The 19,208-nt window shown below is 37.1% G+C and overlaps 1 protein-coding gene across 3 annotated transcripts in view; it reads left to right on the forward strand.

Annotated features, from left to right (window-relative positions):
* Window positions 1–19,208, forward strand: part of NT5C2 (5'-nucleotidase, cytosolic II) — a 105,880-nt gene that overhangs the window by 80,463 nt on the left and 6,209 nt on the right. For 2 of the 3 annotated variants that reach the window (XM_036828129.1, XM_036828128.1), the window contains 8 exons: window positions 6,734–6,851; window positions 7,924–8,019; window positions 13,291–13,382; window positions 13,550–13,607; window positions 14,624–14,717; window positions 15,365–15,418; window positions 17,398–17,481; window positions 18,508–18,549. In XM_036828129.1, coding sequence (XP_036684024.1) covers window positions 6,734–6,851; window positions 7,924–8,019; window positions 13,291–13,382; window positions 13,550–13,607; window positions 14,624–14,717; window positions 15,365–15,418; window positions 17,398–17,481; window positions 18,508–18,549 — 638 coding nt within the window. Of the gene's footprint in view, window positions 1–6,733; window positions 6,852–7,923; window positions 8,020–8,349; window positions 8,374–13,290; window positions 13,383–13,549; window positions 13,608–14,623; window positions 14,718–15,364; window positions 15,419–17,397; window positions 17,482–18,507; window positions 18,550–19,208 lie in introns of all 3 variants that reach the window. The other variant, XM_036828127.1, reaches the window with a different exon arrangement.

A 19,208-nucleotide genomic window follows, 5' to 3' on the forward strand; every position in this document is an offset into this window, starting at 1 on the left:
GTGGAAGTATCTAATCTAAAGTATACATTAGAGGTTGCACACCAGTGGCCCATGGGCACACCTCAGACCACAGACCCATAGTTTGGCTCAAATGGAGTTTGTTGGTTTTTTAAATTGAGTCAGTAGTTAAAAATTGGGAGATTCCAAGTATAAAAATCTGGGCTGGTTGTTATCACATAAATGGCAACAATTGGCTCTCATTCCCACCGGGGAGTCAGCTACATCTGACAGCTACTTCCCCCTTTAGGCCAAGACATGTACCAACACTTAGACCATTTCTCACATTAATTAACTTGCCTGACTGTGATAGAGGTGTTTGGAACATATTACCTGAATCTGAGTTTCAGAAAGTTTGGTAAACCGTATAGTACCTTGAGATGCTGGTTATAAAAATGAATTATCCGTATAAGCCTGAGTAAATGATACATATATATATATATTTTTTTTTAATAGATTTATTTATTTATTTTGTTTTTGGCTGTGTTGGGTCTTTGTTGCTGCACGAGGGCTTTCTCTGGTTGCGGCGAGCAGGGGCTACTCTTCATTGCAGTGCGTGGGCTTCTCATTGCATTGGCTTCTTGTTGCAGAGCACGGGCTCTAGGTGCGCAGGCTTCAGTAGTTGTGGCACTCGGGCTCAGTAGTGGTGGCTCGCGGGCTCTAGAGTGCAGGCTCAGTAGTTGTGGCACATGGGCTCAGTTGTTCCACGGCATGTGGGATCTTCCTGGACCAGGTCTTGAACCCATGTCCCCTCCACTGGCAGGCGGATTCTTAACCACTGCGCCACCAGGTAAGTCCCATACATATTTTTTAAGAAGACTTCTTGGGCTGGGTTAATTGGCCCCGTTTCTGTCCCTCTGTACCTCCTTAGTCACATTGTATTGTGGATCTTCTAAAATGTATTATAAATATCTAATTGTATATCCCTGTAGCGCACGACAAGCTCCTTCAGGCCAAAGACCATGAGTTATTTTGTTTTCTGTTCTTAGCATCTAGTACCTGTACACAGTAGGCATCCAAATGTCTGTTACATTATTCTAACTTTAGTACAGGCATTTGAGTGTGATGATCTGTTCTTATTTGGGGGAAAAATTATATACTAGCTATTTCTTTCTTTTTTTTTTTAATTACAAGCAGCTTCTTTGGTTAAAGAGAATTTTTAAAGTTATTTCAGTAATTTTCAGTTTTCCACTTTTTAAGTTGAAAACAATAGCCGAAATACACATTCCTAGTAAGCATACAGGTTCTCAGAGGGAAAATTTTGAGTTAGGTAATTTTTTTCATTTTATTTTAAAATAAACATTCTTTTAGTACTCTTGGTAATTTTTAAAACAAATCTTTTAATTACCATTTAATTTTGCTTTTGCAATAAATTGAGACTGGCAGTCTTCCAGACTCTATTTGTTTACTTATTTACATGTCTAGCCATGTGGGAGTTGGTTTTATTTTATATTACTGAAAGTGTTAAATGGTATCTAGCTTTTGTATTTTAGGTAAATTAAAATTGAGGTAGAAAAAAAAAAAATTGAGGTAGTTTTTAGAATTTTTCAATATCTTTTTTTAGATCATTTATGGTCTCTTAGGTTAGAAAAATTTTGACTATGTCTGTGATATTGTGTTGGGGTTTTCAAATAGTTGTGAAAAGTAGAAAAAGTCCTCTGGTGTCTGTTTATATGGGAATGGAAAGATTTAATTTAAAGTTTCCTTAATGAAAATGTGAATTATTTTCTTTCCTAGTTACAGTCTCAGAGAGCTAAGATCACTTAGCCTAAATAGAGAACATTGATGTTGATCACATTCATAGCATAAAAGCAAATAACTATTCTTGAGTGGTTGGGTTGGATTTTTGCTTTTCATAGTGTGATTGGTAGTGCTGGTTTCTCCTAGTTGTAATGTTTTTAGAAATTTTCAACATTGTATTTAGTCATTTTTGCTCTTCTATTTAGTACCATCTCCCTTTCACAAAAAATCCAGAAGTTGGAGAAATCTAACCATATGTTTCAAAAACCTAAATGTCTCTAGGAAAAATGACGCCCTATAAAGTTAAACATAATTCATATCTTAAAAGTATCAATATCTTGAAAGGATTTATGTATCTTCAAGTCAGTTATCTTACTAGACTAGGTAGTTTCTTTAACTTTATGAAAGTAGAGTAGTATGACTCCATTTACTGAGGGCAAATATACACTCACAGAATCAAAATAAAATTTTTACCCTCTATTTCATATTTAGACATCTGGTTAGATTTTTAGTAGGGTGAGGTTGGTTTTCATCTTTATCAAGATGACAAATTTAGGTGTTAGAAGGGTAGAAATGTAGGTAGATAGGTACAGGTAGACTTAGTTTAAATGGGTACTTAAAAGTAAGATGAGACTGCTCTGGTTTATTCTTGTATCCTTTATTAGTCTGTTTCACTTACTATAGTTCAATTTTAAACGCTGTTTACCAGTTGCATTCAGTTTCTATCATATAAACCTGAAATGTGCTAGAAAAAATAAACTAAGACAAAAGAAATTTATTTTTCTGTTTGTCTTTTGACTTAACATTTCAGGATCAGACTTGGCTTGTATTCCAGGCTCAGGGTACCAGAAAAGTTAAATAATGTATAATACTTAAGCTTATCTTCAATACCCTTGTTTTGCTATGGCTAATTAGATGAATTTAAGTGATGGTCAGAGGCTTCTAAATAGGAGGCAGTAACTCCTATTAATACCAATTTCCAAATGGTATCTCTCTGTTCCAGCCCATCACAACAGTTTTAAAACCAGTTTTTGTTTTTGTTTTGTTTTGTTGCTTTGTTTTGTTTTTTAACAGGAGTGCCAGTGTAACTCCTTCAAGACTGGAGTGACACACTCTGCATCTGCATCTGCCTCATGTGAGTTCTCATTTTGGCAGCAGCATTCTGCTAGGCTGGAACCTCTGTAGAGGTTTGCCCTTCCTTTGTCTAAAATCTATAAACTACTACACAGTGTGTCTTGGTGGCAAAGGTAAAAAGTGCATGAGAATTCCAGACTTCCCTGCAGAAAGTTTTCGGCTCACCCAAAGGGACTGTCTCCTCTAATCCAGATTCTATCTTGTGTGAACAAAATCTACTCAAAACAGCCCACAACTTTCATCCCCACAACATGCAGTTGATATTTTTTGAAGAAATGTTTTTCCCTCGCAGATTATGGAGTAAAGAATATCTTTAAATGCTCTCAGTAGCTTCAGCTTTCAAAGCTTTGGTTGTTCTCTTTATAGTCTGGTTACGTAACCTGAGAACACTGTGTGCTGCCCTGGTGCCTGAAGCAGTCCTCTTTTTTGGACTCTGGCCCTTAAAATAACCTCTTCCTTTGTCTTTGGATATTGGGTAAATTAGAATAGGCCTGAGGACCTTCTTGAAAAAGAAATAAGCAGTGAATGTGTGAGGCTGTGTTTACTCTTGAAGCTATTGGCAGTGTTTTGGAAAGTCAGTTGTGAGAACTGAGTTTGAAGCTGTGCATCATTTACTTGCCAGTTTTGCCAGAGAAATTGTAATTAGAGCCTTTGCAGCTGTGGAGAGGCATATAGAGCTCTAGTCTGAGGTGATATATATGATTCCCTGCAGATGTCCAGGCTGGCTTTGAAGGGCCTGGTTGATTAAAAAAGAAATTTTGCTGTCTATCTATCTATCTATCTATCTATTTATTTATTTAAGGCATGATGGTACTTTGTAGGGTTCAGGAATTGTCATTTTTACCACCAGGTCAGAACAAATTGTGATTATTCCCAAGGGACACTTAGAACAAAACATCTAGATTCATGCTCTGTGCAGCTGCAATTCTGCTTCTCCAGCCCTGGTTGTACTGTACAGTTCTCTAGCAGCTGATTTAATGACCTGGGAGTTCGTGTTACTGAAATGATTATCCAGGAAGCTTATGAGAAAATGTCAATACCTTGTAGGTCTTACTGATTAATATAGAGCTTAGTGAAATAGATAGTGTTGTCAGAGTGGAACTTGGACTCTCTTTGCTAAATCCATTCCCACCTGTGATTAGAGCAGTTTATTTTGGACTAGTTGAAAGAAATTGGAGGGAGAGTAGTGTGTTTCAACACCCAAGCTTAAATTTTGATGGCCTACTTAATCTAGAAATTCATTTTTAACAGTGGCACTATATGCCACCACAGAAAGCTTTGGATGAGACTCAGGGAGACCGAAATTCTGGCTTCAGCTGATGTTTCTACATGCTGTGTAACTTCAAGTTAGCAAATGGGGAAAATACACTGTATTTTTTGGAAGCACCCTAAACTCATTGAGAGAAAGGAAATTTAAAGTATTTATTTCTGTAGGTGGAATTTCTAGAAAGTCATCTCAGTTGAACACTTGGAAGTTCTGCCTTGGAATAAACACAATGTGACAAGAGTATAGTGTTTTATTTTCTGTTATTCTGTTCTTTATGGTGGCAAAATGGGGAATTGAGATCTCTGCCCTCACACATTTTTTTTCACCAAAAATTCTGAATAAATTGATTTGGGTTTCAATCTGCATTGCCTCATAGAAGTAGATTTTAATCACTATTACTCCATCACTTCCCTAACTAGGGAAAATTATTCATTTAGGGGCGAGCCTGGGTGGAGGGTGTTTAATTTGTTTCTGTCTCCCATTCTTAAGGCATATCCAGCAAATTATCTTTCTGAAAAATTAATAATTGAAAACATTTTATATGGGCCAAATCCTATGAGAATGAATGTCAATGGATTATCCAAATTACTGAGCTATACTGGAATTTTGTTCCATTAAATATTGTTTGACATAAGTGGGGCTTTGTTAGGACTGAGAAGTAATTTTTGTTTTATGAAAATTTTGTCAAAATGAAATTCACTTTCAATTGAGGTGGAAGCACGGGGTGGGGTGAGATATTCTTTTATACTCTCAAAATAATTCAAATTGACATCAATGGATACCAGGCTTTCCTGGTTTTATGATAATACACCAGCTCTTATTCTGTTAGCATGTATGAATATATAGCACTTCCTTTACCACAGTGTACATCATTCAAATTTAAGAATTCCACACTTGAGGATTCAAAAAATTTTGTGGGCAGGGATGGGTGAGGATGGGGCTGGAATTGAGGGGAGGACAAAAATATAGCCAGTTTTGAAAATGTTAGCCAGGGTTAGCATTAGCCTTAAATTATTATTACCCCTGAGACCACAGACGAAATGACGGCTTCTTTTGGCATTGTTCTGGTGAGATGAGACTTAAGCATCTCCTAAAGGACCTTAAAATTTTGAGGCTTATAAATATGACAGATGTTTATTAAAGGATTTTAAAATCTCACCTTGTTTTTTTAAAATTTCAATTTAATTAAAAAGAATAGATAATACATTAATATGTTACAAGTTTTAAAGGTACAGAAGAAGGTACATGAAAGTCTTCTTCCTTCCCCTCTTAGTCACTCAGTTCCCGTCTGTGGAGGAAACCACTATTGCTGTTTTCTTTTATGTATTTCCAGAAATATTCTAAAGGATTGTTTTTGGAAAGGGAAAGTTGAATCATACTCATTAAAACATTAGCACTAACTTGGATAGGCAGACTAATTGCAATGAAGAATCAGTTTGAGCCATAGGCTATATATGTTAATTATAGGTAGAACTATAATAATAATAATAGTTTAATTATTTTGAGACGAAAGAATAGGATGTTTGGGGGTGTTTTTTAATCCTCATTTGGCATTTAGCAAGATTGCAGGTCTTTTTATTTTTATTTTTAATATGGCTTACCCACCCTAGAGACTGATGGATGGTTGCCTACCTACATCTTTCATTTGGAAGAAACCTGTTTAAAGGAGCAACATTTTCTTTATACTAAACTGCAATGATGATTCTGAAAAGATTTTTCATTATAGAAAACTTCAGACATATAATATTAGAGAGAAACCCCCATATTCCAAAATCCATTTTATTTCACCTGTAAAAAACTCATTCTTCTTCTGTGGCAGATAAGGAGGTATATATATTTTATATATATACTTGCACATACTCATTCTTCCATAATCAGGTCTAATAAAATGAGTTATCATTCTTCAATGTCTAATTCCCAATTCATATCCAGATTTTCCTATCTCAAACATGTCTTCTTATGGTTGTTTTAGCACTAATAATTTGCAAAATGCAATTTTGATGGCTATGACATTGTCAGGGCTGATAAAGAAAACAAGTAAATCCTAACAAATGGAATCATGCTGATTGGAGAAGGAGTTTAAAGTAACTACTAAGCCAGATAGGAATTTTAAAAATAGACCGGTCTTAAAAAAAAGAAAAAAACAACAACTAATTTTGAAGGATTCCTACACCAATCATGCACAACAGTGAGGACTTCAGCATACATAGACCTATCTAGTTTTATATTAATTATATTCTCATGGTTAATATCACAGCTGTGCATATTACATTATCCTGCCTGCCTTTAGATTGTGGGCATGAAAGAATAAAGAGGAAAAAATTTTTGGATTAGGTTTCCTAAGAATGAAGGAACTCTTCTGAAATGCCTGATAATTCATCTTGTTGCTGCTCCTCCTACTATAATATGACCTATTTCCACAGACTGACAGTTGAGTTCTGTGATTACTCAGGGCGGTACAAAACATGGAGTTTGAAGGAAACGAAGAAAAATGGCAGATTTAGGAGGAGAGAGGAATTGGGAAAGTAGAAATTCGCTCATTTGCCTTCTATTTTAAGTGGCTGTTCTTTTAATGAGAACCTCCTCTTTGTGCAGTGTACAAGTCCCCGGAGTATGAGTCCCTTGGCTTTGAGCTTACCGTGGAGAGATTAGTTTCTATCGGATATCCTCAGGAGCTGCTCAGCTTTGCATATGATTCTACATTCCCTACCAGGTAAGTTTTCAAGATTATTTTTGGATTAAGACTCCTCCTTCTGTCCCCAAAATTAATAATTCCAAATGCATCCTCAACCAAAAAACTTCCCCCAAACAAACAAAAAAAACAACAAAATATCAAAAGATTCTTTGGGGGGTTTTTGTGTTTTTTGTTTGTTTTTGGTTGGTGCTGATTCTGAAATGACCATGAAACCTTTCATGTACACCATATATTTTGTGTTCCTGACTTGAACTTTGAACTTAGTTTATTGTTATTAAAGAAGATCCATTTATGATAAAGAAGAGGGATTATTAAAATTGATGGGCAGTAATCGCAGATGCTCTTCTCTTATGCTGTTGGAGAGCAGTTACATGTTTTGCTAATATATTTAACTTGGTAATCAGGAGGCTTCTTGGCACTTTGCATTCCTGGATTTGATAAGAAATATTTGACATTAAGAAAGATGATGCTGGGACTTCCCTGGCGGTCCAGTGGTTGGGACTTCGCCTTCCAATGCAGGGGGTGTGGGTTCAATCCCTTGTCGGGGAGCTAAAATACCACATGCCTCATGGCCAAAAAAACAAAACATAAAACAGAAGCAATATTGTAACAGATTCAATAGAAGACTTTAAAATTGGTCCACACCAAAAAACTCTTTTAAAAAAAAAAGAAAGATGATGCTTATTTTGAGATGCCATCATACATGTCCCATATACAACATGTAACAGAGGGAAATATAAGGCAGCTCAGTTGTCCAAGGAAATTAAGAGAGACTCTGTTGTAGGATAGAACCAGCTGTATTAAGAGGAACTATTGTTTACACCTTGTTTGATTAAGCTCTTATTTCTCACATAAAACAGTTGTGATTATTTATCTGGACAGAGTAAATATTTGTTAGTTGTTCTGAGATTCATTTTTAAGATTTTATTCACTCACTTTAGCCTTTAGAGTTATATTGTTTGGGGACATACTTGAGCTGCCATAAAACCTGAATAAGGTGAGGGTTGGTTTGTGGTGATGGAGTAAATACTCCATGAGATTATTGCCGTTATTACTTTGCATGATTGGTGATGTCTTCATTTTTACATAGGGGGCTTGTCTTTGATACACTGTACGGAAATCTTTTGAAAGTTGATGCCTATGGAAACCTCTTGGTCTGTGCACATGGATTTAACTTCATAAGGGGGTGAGTACAAAGAACCTTTAACCTCTTTCTCGTGTTTTTATAGTCAAACAATATGAAGATGATATTGTCTCCCCAAATACAGTATACTTTCCTATTCCCTCATCGTTAAAGATCAATTCCTTTACATAAGGATACTTAACAATTATTTATTAGGCAGTGAGGACCCAAACTGACTTATAAATATAGTTAGCAGTTACATTTTGTTTAAATTAGTGCCTTCTAATTATATAGCATACAACAAAGCTAATCTTGAAACTTGCCCAAAAAGAACTGTAGTGGCTTTGACTTATTTGAAATTCTAAGATTTTTATTTTCTCCTTTGTAATACAGTTCTCAGGTAGCTGCTCAGAAGAGGTATGTATGTAAAAGTGCTTTGAAAAATTTAAAACTACAGCAATGTAAATGACTGAGATTTTTAACAGCTAATACATTATTTTTTATATTACAATGAGTACCTTCAGGTATTTGATCATGTGGTTAAAATTTTTTAAAACATGGGGTTAAAAATGAATACAGAGTGACACTATTTAAAACAAATAAGGATACGTTTTATTTTCATAATTAGAATATTTCCACTATTCTTACTAATTTGGACTTATCACCCTAGTAATAAACAGCAGATAAAATTTAGTATCTAGTGTTTTTTTGTGAAACATCTCAATTTTTTCTTTAAAAATCACAATGCCACAATATGACAGTTTCTATAATTGTGGCTTTACAATTACAGTATATATTTTCTCTACTGTTATATTACCTAATTTACTACTGACACTGTATTAGGATCACAGCAACTCTTAAAATCAAAATGGGTTAAGTGTCAGTCTGTAATTTATGTTCAATAGCAAAGTAGTAAAAACCACAGTCTACAATGAAGTTGTTAAAGAGACAGTGTCTTTTTGGTAAATACATTTTGTGATAAGAGACACAAACTAACAAACTGTACCAGAGTTTCCTTTAAATCTGAGGTCACGGCAATGCCCTATTTGGAATTGAATCATATGTCACAAGACTCTTCAGCTGGCATTACACAGGCTAAACAATTTCCAAGTGTACAATTTCCAAGTGAGAACAGTATGAAGTGAACACCCTACCTTGACATATCTGGTTAGGCCAGTGGTTATATCTATCTTCCTTTCACTGTTCCTCTCGTGAGGGGTTTGTTCAAGTTCATGAATATCAAAAGGCAGGATTTAGAATGTGAAGTGACTGCAAATAGTACTAAAAACCCAAGCTATTTTATGTATAGATATTGTCACTACAATTCAGAATCCCAATGATGATGAACCAAGGTTCTATTTATGAACGTCTGAAATGGACTTTTGTGTTACTGCGTAGGGGTGTAGTCAGAGAAGAAAAGGAAGAGAAGAAATTCTATATATTAGTACTATAATTAGATTTACTAACTCAAGATCCATAGACCTCCTTTCTTCCCCCCCAAATAAGCCAATAAAGTTTCCAAAAAGCTCCTTTGGAAATACATTTAATATTGTTTCAGAAATAAGTCATTTATGAGTAAATGCAGAGTCATTCAAACAGTACTTAGCACTGTACAGTCTTTAGAGTTAAAAAAAAAAAAAAAAAAGTCCATGGAGAAGGACAGAATGAAGATGGAGGGAAAGGGAGATAATTATTGAAGTATAGTGGTGGACAAGGTTGGAAGGAAAATTAGGGCTCCAGCAAGCATCACCTTATATGCCTTGCCAATTGAGTTGGAGCCTCTTTTCAGACAATGGTAAAGGCTTTTAAAGTTTTAGACTAGGATAATATTGAGATCAAATCTTTATTCTATGGGTCACAGATAGTTAGCAGTACTGTATTATAACTTTTCTTCCCAACTCCAAGTCTAGCATCCCTTCCTTTATGATACATTACCTCCCTATGAATTAATTTTTATTTTAAATGTATACTAGCATGACTTGACACTTAATTTAAACAAAATGTAGGGAATTCCCTGGCGGTCCAGTGGTTAGGACTCCGTACTTTCACTGCCAAGTGTGCAGGTTCGATCCCTGGTCGGGGAACTAAGGTCCTGCAAGCCGTGAGGCGCGGCCAAACGTTTAAAAAAAAAAAGAAAACAAATATAGTAGGGGCTTCCCTGGTGATGCAGTGGTTAAGAATCTGCCTGCCAATGCAGGGGACATGGGTTCAAGCCCTGGTCCGGGAAGATCCCACATGCCGCAGAGCAACTAAGCCCGTGCACCACAACTACTGAGCCTGTGCTCTAGAGCCCGCGTGCCACAACTACTGAAGCCCGCATGCCTAGAGCCCATGCTCTGCAACAAGAGAAGCCACTGCAATGAGGAGCCCGCGCCCCGCAACGAAGAGTAGCCCCTGCTCGCCGCAACTAGAGAAAGCCCATGTGCAGCAACGAAGACCCAACGCAGCCAAAAGTAAAATTAAAAAAAGAACAAAAAAAACCCAAAAAAACAAATATAGTAAACAAAATGTAATCTCTAACTGTATTTATAAGTCTGTTTGGGTTCTAATTGCCTAATAAATAACTATATTTAGGTAAAGGAATTATTCTTTAATGATGAAAATGTCATCTTACTAAACCTGACTGAGGAAAGCATAAATTACTATTCCCTTCTGCCTTAATTTTCATTACAGAAAATCTTGGAAGGCTAGAAGATATGCTATTCCATAAAGTTATTCTTTATTGGGAACACTTATTTCAGAAGGGTGACTAAGACAGGGAGCTAATGTGATTTTATATCCCTAACTAGAGTTTATGCCCATTTGTAGTTAACAAACACAAGCAGGAATTTACCCAAGTTATTCTGAGTATGAACTTTAAATTTGGTGTCCTTTATTCAAAATAGTTAATCTTCATATTTCACTGTGAGGACTGTGCATTTTTATATGTTAGTTTTTCTCCCTTTTGGTTTCTCTGTAATATATATATATTTTAAACATCTTTATTTGAGTATAATTGCTTTACAATGGTGTGTTAGTTTCTGCTTTATAACAAAGTGAATCAGCTATACGTATACATATATCCCCATATCTCCTCCCTTTTGTGTCTCCCTCCCACCCTCCCTATCCCACCCTCTCTGTAATATTTTTATTAATACTCTCCCCTTCCTCTTCTTGCAGTGTTTTATTTCACTCTTCAAGGTTCTCATGCATCTCTAACTTCTGTTTTTTTTCACTGGCTTTTTCTTTTAAACTCTGAATGTCCTCCATGGATCTAGTCTCAGTCTGCTCTTCTTTCTCTGCACTCTTAAGTGGCCTCTTCTGCTCTAATAGTCTTCCTGACTTCATTTATTACCTGTGCAGAGATGATCCCGGCTACCTCTCAAGTGTGAATCTCTATTTTAAGTTCTTGACCTTTGTTTCTAATTGCCTGTAAAAATGTTTACTTTTAGAGTAGCATATCCAAAATAAAATTCCTCTTGTATCTACTTTTTATCTAGTTTTCATGATTCTGTTGATGGTACCACCACCCTCTCGGAGACACCTTAGTGTGAGCATCGTCATCTTTGGCTCTCGTGTTCCTCATCTACCACATCCGATCAGTTGCCTTGTCTTGTTCATTTTACCTTGGCAATCTCTCTTGAATAATTCTTCTCTTTAATTTCCTTTGCGCCCACTCTAGGACATGCCCCTCCTGCTCTCAACTGGACTACTACAGTAATCCCCTGATTTCCCAGGCCTCTGTCTCTGTGTCAGTTAGTTTTTGCTGCATAATAAAGTACTTCAAAACTTAGTGGCTTAAAACAATGGCCATTTGATTTAGCTCAAAATTCTGAGAGTCAGCTGGGCAATTCTGGGATTGCTCAGCTGATCTAGAATGGCCTCACTCACATGTCTGGCAGTTGGCAGCCTGTTGGCTGGGGCATCTCATTTCTGCATGTAACCTTTTATCCTCCAGCAGGTTATCTCACTCGCATTCACATAGCAGTCTCAGAGTTCCAAGTGCAGCAAGAGTAAGCAAGCCCCAATACACAAGTGTTTTCCAAGTCTCTGCTTGGATCCCATTTGCTGCCATTCAAGCCTGTATTCAAGGATGGAGAAATAGACTGAGCCTCTTAATTGGAAAAACTGCAAAGTCACATTACAAAAGGATAGGAAGAATTTGTAGCCATTTTTGCAACACATCACATTTCTTCCTCCCTTTTATCCTAAAACTCCTACTAATATTTTTACAATTCAGCTCTGATGGTTTTATCCTTCTGCTTAAAAACTGTCAGTGGGGACTTCCCTGGTGGCACAGTGGTTAAGAATCGCCTGCCAGTGCAGGGGGCACGGGTTCGAGCCCTGGTCCAGGAAGATCCCACATGCCGCGGAGCAGCTACGCCATGTGCCACAGCTACTGAGCCTGCACTCTAGAGCCCGTGAGCCACAACTACTGAAGCCTGCGCATCTGGAGTCCGTGCTCTGCAACAAGAGAAGCCACTGCAATGAGAAGCCCACGCACTGCAACGAAGAGTAGCCCCCGCTCGCGGCAACTAGAGAAAAGCCTGCAGGCAGCAACAAAGACCCAGTGCAGCCAAAAAAAACCCCAAAACTGTCAGTGGCACTGTTGCCCCTGAATGAAGTATAAAAACAATAGCATAATTGCCTCAATTAGTCTTTCTAGCTTTATTTTTCTCTGTTCCCCTTTCTCAGACTACTTTCTGGATTCGTCTATCTAGCTTTCAAGGACCAGCTCATATGCTACCATTTTCATGAATTCTTCCAAGATTTTCCTCTCCACATTCCCACATTCACTTCTCTCTACCCCTTAAGTTGAAATGGTCTCCCCTTCTTCGGTTTTCTCATAGCTCCTTGCACCTTGCTTGTAGTTGTGATTTTTTTACCTTGTTATAATTGTTTGTGTATGTGACTCACCTCCCTTATCAGACTGAGAACTTTTTAGGGGCTGAAACCAAGCTTCTTCCTTTTCAGAGCTACCCATGTTTTTTGTTTTTTGTTTTTTGTTTATATTTATTTATTTTTTTATTTGGTTGCGCCAGGTCTTGGTTGCAGCACGGGGACTCCTTAGTTGCAGCTCCAGGGCTCCTTAGCTGTGGCATGCGAACCCTTACTTAGTTGCGGCATGCATGTGGAATCTAGTTCCCCGACCAGGGATAGAACCCAGGCACCCTGTATTGGGAGCACGGAGTCCTATCCACTGCGCCACCAGGGAAGTCCTGCCATGTGTATTATATGGAACCCTGCCTTGCACATAGCCACCAAAATATCTGAATTAATTTTTGAATGATGAATATGTCTCAGAGTTATAACGTTATTTTTGAATGTCAGTTAATTAAAAATTTTTTCTTTCAGACCAGAAACTAGAGAGCAGTATCCAAATAAATTTATTCAACGAGATGACACTGAAAGATTTTACATTCTGAACACACTATTCAACCTACCAGGTAGACTCATTCTATGCTTATATATTATATATTCTATGCTCATTCTATGCTTATATATACTGATGCCTTCCCTTCTTTCCATAATCGTTTGTCTTTGCGCAAGGACATAATGAAACAATTTCATTATCTCACTTCTAGCTTATGAATATATATTCTTCATTTTTCAGAGACCTACCTGTTGGCCTGCCTAGTAGATTTTTTTACTAATTGTCCCAGATATACCAGGTATGTATATACTATAATTTTCTTTTTCCAATTGATTTTTTAAAAAAATTAATGTACAGGGTTTTAGAGAACTGGCCACTGCAGGTCTTTTCTGCTTTTCTGAAGTGAATTTAGTGCTAGTGAAAGATGCCACATTGCCAGCCTGAGAGATGGGACAGCACCAGCAGCTCCATGCAGGCTCTCACCTCCCACACGGCCCTCTCCTTGCCAGTGTGCTGCAGCCATGTTTGGAAGGGACCACTTCTGATTGGCTTCTCCTGGGAATGAAGACGGCCAGCAGAGGTGCTAATTGTGACAACTGAGTGGGAGGTTTGTGTGATGATTATCTGTCCAAGCAGAATTGCACTAAAACCCCCCAACTCATTTCACAGCAGCTACCCAGGAGCCATTCAGGGATGGTAATTTAGTTTCATTCCCAGGCCCAGCAAGATTTAATTGAGGAGTAAATACTGTTTATCCTCCCTGAAGTAAAATTTTGCTTAAGTCTTGAAAAAGTTATCCTTTCCTTTCTAGGGAGAATTGTAAGTTCAGCCGTGTGTGCCAGAGTTTGCAAACTTATCCTCTTTAGGCCTTATCCACTTCAAGGCACTAAATTTGGTGGAGCACTAAGTCACTAAGATAAACAGAAAATAGACAATACCTTAGTACCTAGAGACAATGTCAGAAAAGTGAGGGTGGAGAGAACCTAAATTACCAATTTTAAATGTTTCTTTGATGGGAACCTGTTTCTTAAAAGTGATAAAGGACCTGATATTTTTGGAACTGGCCTTTTAGCTTCCATTCAGTATATTCTTCTACCAGTTTGTATCTGTTCACAGTTATTGTATTCCATTGAACACTGCAGTCACCTCTGGTGGTCAGAATGGGTTTTCATTAGGGAGTAATTATTTTCCAAATTAGCCACACGGCCTTTATTATGTGACAATGGAACCTTTGGGTCCCCTGGGCAATGTTTGATATTCATTTTATTTACCCTCTTTTGGATTCCCTGTCATGTTCTTTTTATCTTTCTGTAGCTGTGAAACAGGATTTAAAGATGGGGACCTCTTCATGTCTTACCGGAGTATGTTCCAGGATGTAAGAGATGCAGTTGACTGGGTTCATTACAAGGTACCTAGGAGCTGCTTCTTCACCTGCTCACTGCCTGGCATGTGTTTTTTATGGTCTGACATTAACTTTCCAAGTGCAAATAGAGCAGAATTGTTCATCTGTTAAAAACAAGGGGGTGGGGGGGATTTGCCTCTGGTGATAGCTGTCTGGAATACTTCTGTCCTTGTCTTTGGCTGTCCTGCTTACAGAGGTAATGCCGGTCTTTCCTCAGTGGTGGTGCTTGGCTTCTAGATCTTATTTCAGTTTGCATTTCCCAAACTTACTGGAAGAGATTTTAGCATTAGGATTATACTTACCATATCCTTTCAAAATGATCATGGTCCATTTGTTTTTTCCAAATACCTCCCACTTGGCCAGTAACATTAACTAAGTAATATTATGTTTACATTTATTATAAATTGTGCTGAATAAAATATGAAATGCCTTTTGATTTCTAGTTTAAAATAAAAATAGTTTTATATTTTAAATACATTTTGGAGGTGGAGTTGCAGCACATCACATCTGCCACTTTATCCTGGCCTTGTTTAGTTTATCTACTTTTCTGGAAATAGTTAAGAAATGCATTTAGGCTGACAGTAGTCACAGTTTTTATAATAAACTTAAAAATTGATTTTGTTCTCTTCTTGCTTCCTTTTTTCTTTCTCTAGGGTTCCCTTAAGGAAAAGACAGTTGAAAATCTTGAGAAGTATGTAGTCAAAGATGTAAGTAATAAAGGGAAAAATAGATCTGCATGATAGCTTCCTTTACCTATTAGGGAAATTAATAACAAGCTTATTTATAATGAAATGGACAAGAGAAGATATTTCTCTGTCGTGGCAGTTTAACACACTCCGAGTATAATCACCAAGAGTTTTCAGCCGGAGCATGGGTTTTAGTTTTTCTTGTTTGTTATTAGGCAAGAAGACCCAGTATTTCATTTGCCCTTTTAGCTCTAATTACAATAACAGCAGCTAGAGTGGCTACTTTGCGCACATCACTGTGCTAAGTGATTACATTCGTTATCCCATTTAATCTTCCATATAACTGTGAGTTAGTTACTGTTACCTCTGCTTTATAGATGAAGAAACTGGGGACTTAAATAACTTGCCCAAGTTCATACAGTTAATAAGTAGTAAAGTCACACCTAAATGTATCCTGAATCATAACCACAGTGCTAGATCATCTAAAAAATGTACATATGTGTGACTGTTATTTAAATTGTCTTTAACCTATCAACAAGGAATAATGAGGAAAGCTTTAAAATACTTCAAAAGACATTAGTGGAAAACCTAATAAAATATTTAAATATCTGTAGTTTAGTTAAAAGCATTGTGCCAATGTTAATTTCTTAGTTTTGATCATTATACTGGGGTTAGATGTTAATATTGAGGGAAGCTGGATAAAGAATATATAGAAACCCTCTGTACTATTTTCACAACTTTTCTGTAAGTCTGAAATTATTTCAAAATAAAAAGTACACACAGACACACACAGCACTGAGATGAGATACTTCTTCCTTTTCTTACAGAGTAAAAGTAGAATGCAATTATTTTCTCAAAGTTCTTTGGTAAAGATTTCTTATTGTTTTCATTCTTTGTACCTCCTATTTCCCGTCCACTCCCACTCCCATGATTGTTGTTTCAAGAAAGAACACTGAGGGGTTCAGGAGGATTTAAGTGAAGGAAGCTATTTACTGTGAGAGAAGGAAAGGCTGTTTTTCTTTCTGGTCACATCAGGAGTTAGAATTTCCTCATGTATCTGCAGGTGGGTCTGGACATTTCTAGGTTGCATCATGACACATCATGTCATTTCTGCAAGGTATTTCATAAAATAAAAGTATACACAGTGAAGCCGTATCTAATACTTTCCATAGAGTATTTAGCTGATGATGTTTAAAAATCAGCTTATCCTCATCTCTAACACACTTAATTCACTTACTTTTAGAGATTACAAGGTAATTTAAACTCTTTCCTGAGGCAGACATAATGAGGAAGTTAGAGATATGTTTTTAATAGGCATATAATCATTTTTATATTTTATATATAAATCTATTATATATACACCATGTATACACTACATATATGATACTTAATTCATGCAGTTACAATGTGATCTTCTAAATGCAAAATTCTGAAACCAACCAACCAACCAACCAACCAACCAACCGTCCCTTAAAGGGCATCCCCTATTCCTATTTCAGTGGACAAAAGTCCAGTGTCTAACTACTCCACAGTGTAAATGAATATATACAGATGGTCCCCAACTTAAGATTTTTTGACTTTACGATGGTGTGAAAGCAATACACATTCAGTAGAAACTGTATGTGGAATTTTGAATTTTGATCTTTTCCCAGGCTAGTGATACGCCCTACGATACTCTCGTGATGCTGGGCAGCAGCAGTGAGCTACAGCTCCCAGTCAGCCGTGCAATCACGGGGGTAGACAACTGATAACATCCATTCTACTTTTCACTTTCAGTACAGTATTCAATAAATTACATGAGATATTCAACCACTTTATTATAAAATAGGCTTTGTGTTCGATGATTTTGCCCAACTGTAGGCCAGTGTTTGTTCTCAGCACGTTTAAGGTACGCTTGGCTAGCTGTCATGTTTGGTGTATTATCGGGACATAACCCCAACATAAGTGGAGGAATATCTGTGTGTTTTAGTGTTTCACTCATCATCATAATTATATTTCAGGGAAAACTGCCTTTGCTTCTAAGCCGGATGAATGAAGTAGGGAAAGTATTTCTTGCCACCAACAGTGACTATAAATACACAGATGTAAGTGCTTAATATTCATATTTGTTTATTTATACAAAGGAATTATTTAGGACTGAAGAACTGTGACTATAATGAGGAAGATAGTTTATTAAGTGAGGGTATTTCATTGCCATTTCATTTTGAAAGCAGAATGAAAAAAGCAAAAATATATAGCATACATCAGAGTGGTTCTCAAATTTTTCTAAATATTTCTTTTGACTATTTTCCCTGATTACAATTGGCTACTTGAAGGTTTTCTCTTTGGGGTTATTTAAAACATTTGTGCTGATTAAAATGTCTTCGTTGTCTCTTTGTGCTTCATTTCTAAAACTTAAGAAGTTACACCCTTTATTTTTGCACATGTGTACATATGTGCCCTCCCTGCTGTTGGGGAGCCAGACAGAAATAGATGGTGCTAAGATGTTTTGACTCTTAGCCATCAAAATTTACTACCTCTTAACTTAAAAAAAATTTTGCCATGATTAAAGCATATAGAAAAGATGATTTAACTCCTTATCATGTTACTTTTGCTAAGACAGTTACAAGTTCCCAGTACTAGCCAGAAGCTCAGCACTCCCCAATCCTCTTTATGTAAAATGTTGATTTTGAAATTTGGTGATTTGAAGTAAGCAAGTAAGTTGGCTTGGTTGGTCTAGGAACAGTAGTAAGAGGGCCAAGGTATATTCTTTCCATGTGAGTCATTAGTTATCTCTACACCCTTATCTCAGATACCCCTTACCTCCAAATATGTGTTCCAGTCCACTAGGAGAACTGGATAGGAATATATGGATGTGAATCTGTACAAAAAAATCTAGAAGTCTGTGTTCTACTGAGAATGTCAGAAGCTTGCATTTGTTTGCTATGATGAAGCATTCATTTCTGGCTTCCACTGCCATGATTTCATAAACTTTAGAGGAAACAAGAATGTGATGAATCTTGTACTGAAAAAGACATGTCTTATAAAAAGCTTGTGTGTGATTTATTTAGGTGTCATATATCTCTTGCAGAAGTAGTATATGGACCTTATGTTGGATTTTTTTTTTCCAGAAAATTATGACTTACCTGTTTGATTTCCCACATGGCCCCAAGGTACTCTATGTAACTTAATAGACTGTTGCTTTAGTAACAATGAATGCATTTAATATCCTGGAATGTTGAGGGTAAGGAATTGGTCAGGAGGAGCCATCCAGAAATCTTCATTAATATTAGAAGTAATGTCGGGCTTCCCTGGTGGTGCAGTGGTTAAGAATCCGCCTGCCAATGCAGGGGACACGGGTTCGAGCCCTGGTCCGGGAAGATCCCACATGCCACGGAGCAGCTAAGCCCATGCGCCACAGCTACTGGGCCTGCGCTCTAGAGCCCGTGCGCCACAACTACTGAAGCCCGCGCGCCTAGAGCCCATGCTCCGCAACAAGAGAAGCCACGGCAATGAGAAGCCCGTGCACCACAGCAAAGAGTAGCCCCCTCTTCCTGCAACTAGAGAAAGCCTGTGCACAGCAATGAAGACCCAGTGCAGCCAAAAATAAATAAATATTAAAAAAAAAAAAAGTAATGCCAGGAGCTACTGTAATTTAAAGTTGCTAGCAGTTTGAAAACTTGGTAGACAGGAATAAAAGAGATTCATGTGGTATTTAGTAGGATGGGATCAGAATAATTTTTATGCCCAAGAAATTCTATACAGAATTGTTACATTTGTGTGGCAAATAAAGGAATTTTCAGGTTGAAGAAGATAATGTAATTAAAAGAAA

Source organism: Balaenoptera musculus, chromosome 16 (genome assembly GCF_009873245.2).
Source record: "Balaenoptera musculus isolate JJ_BM4_2016_0621 chromosome 16, mBalMus1.pri.v3, whole genome shotgun sequence".
Classification (NCBI taxonomy): Eukaryota; Metazoa; Chordata; class Mammalia; order Artiodactyla; family Balaenopteridae; genus Balaenoptera; species Balaenoptera musculus.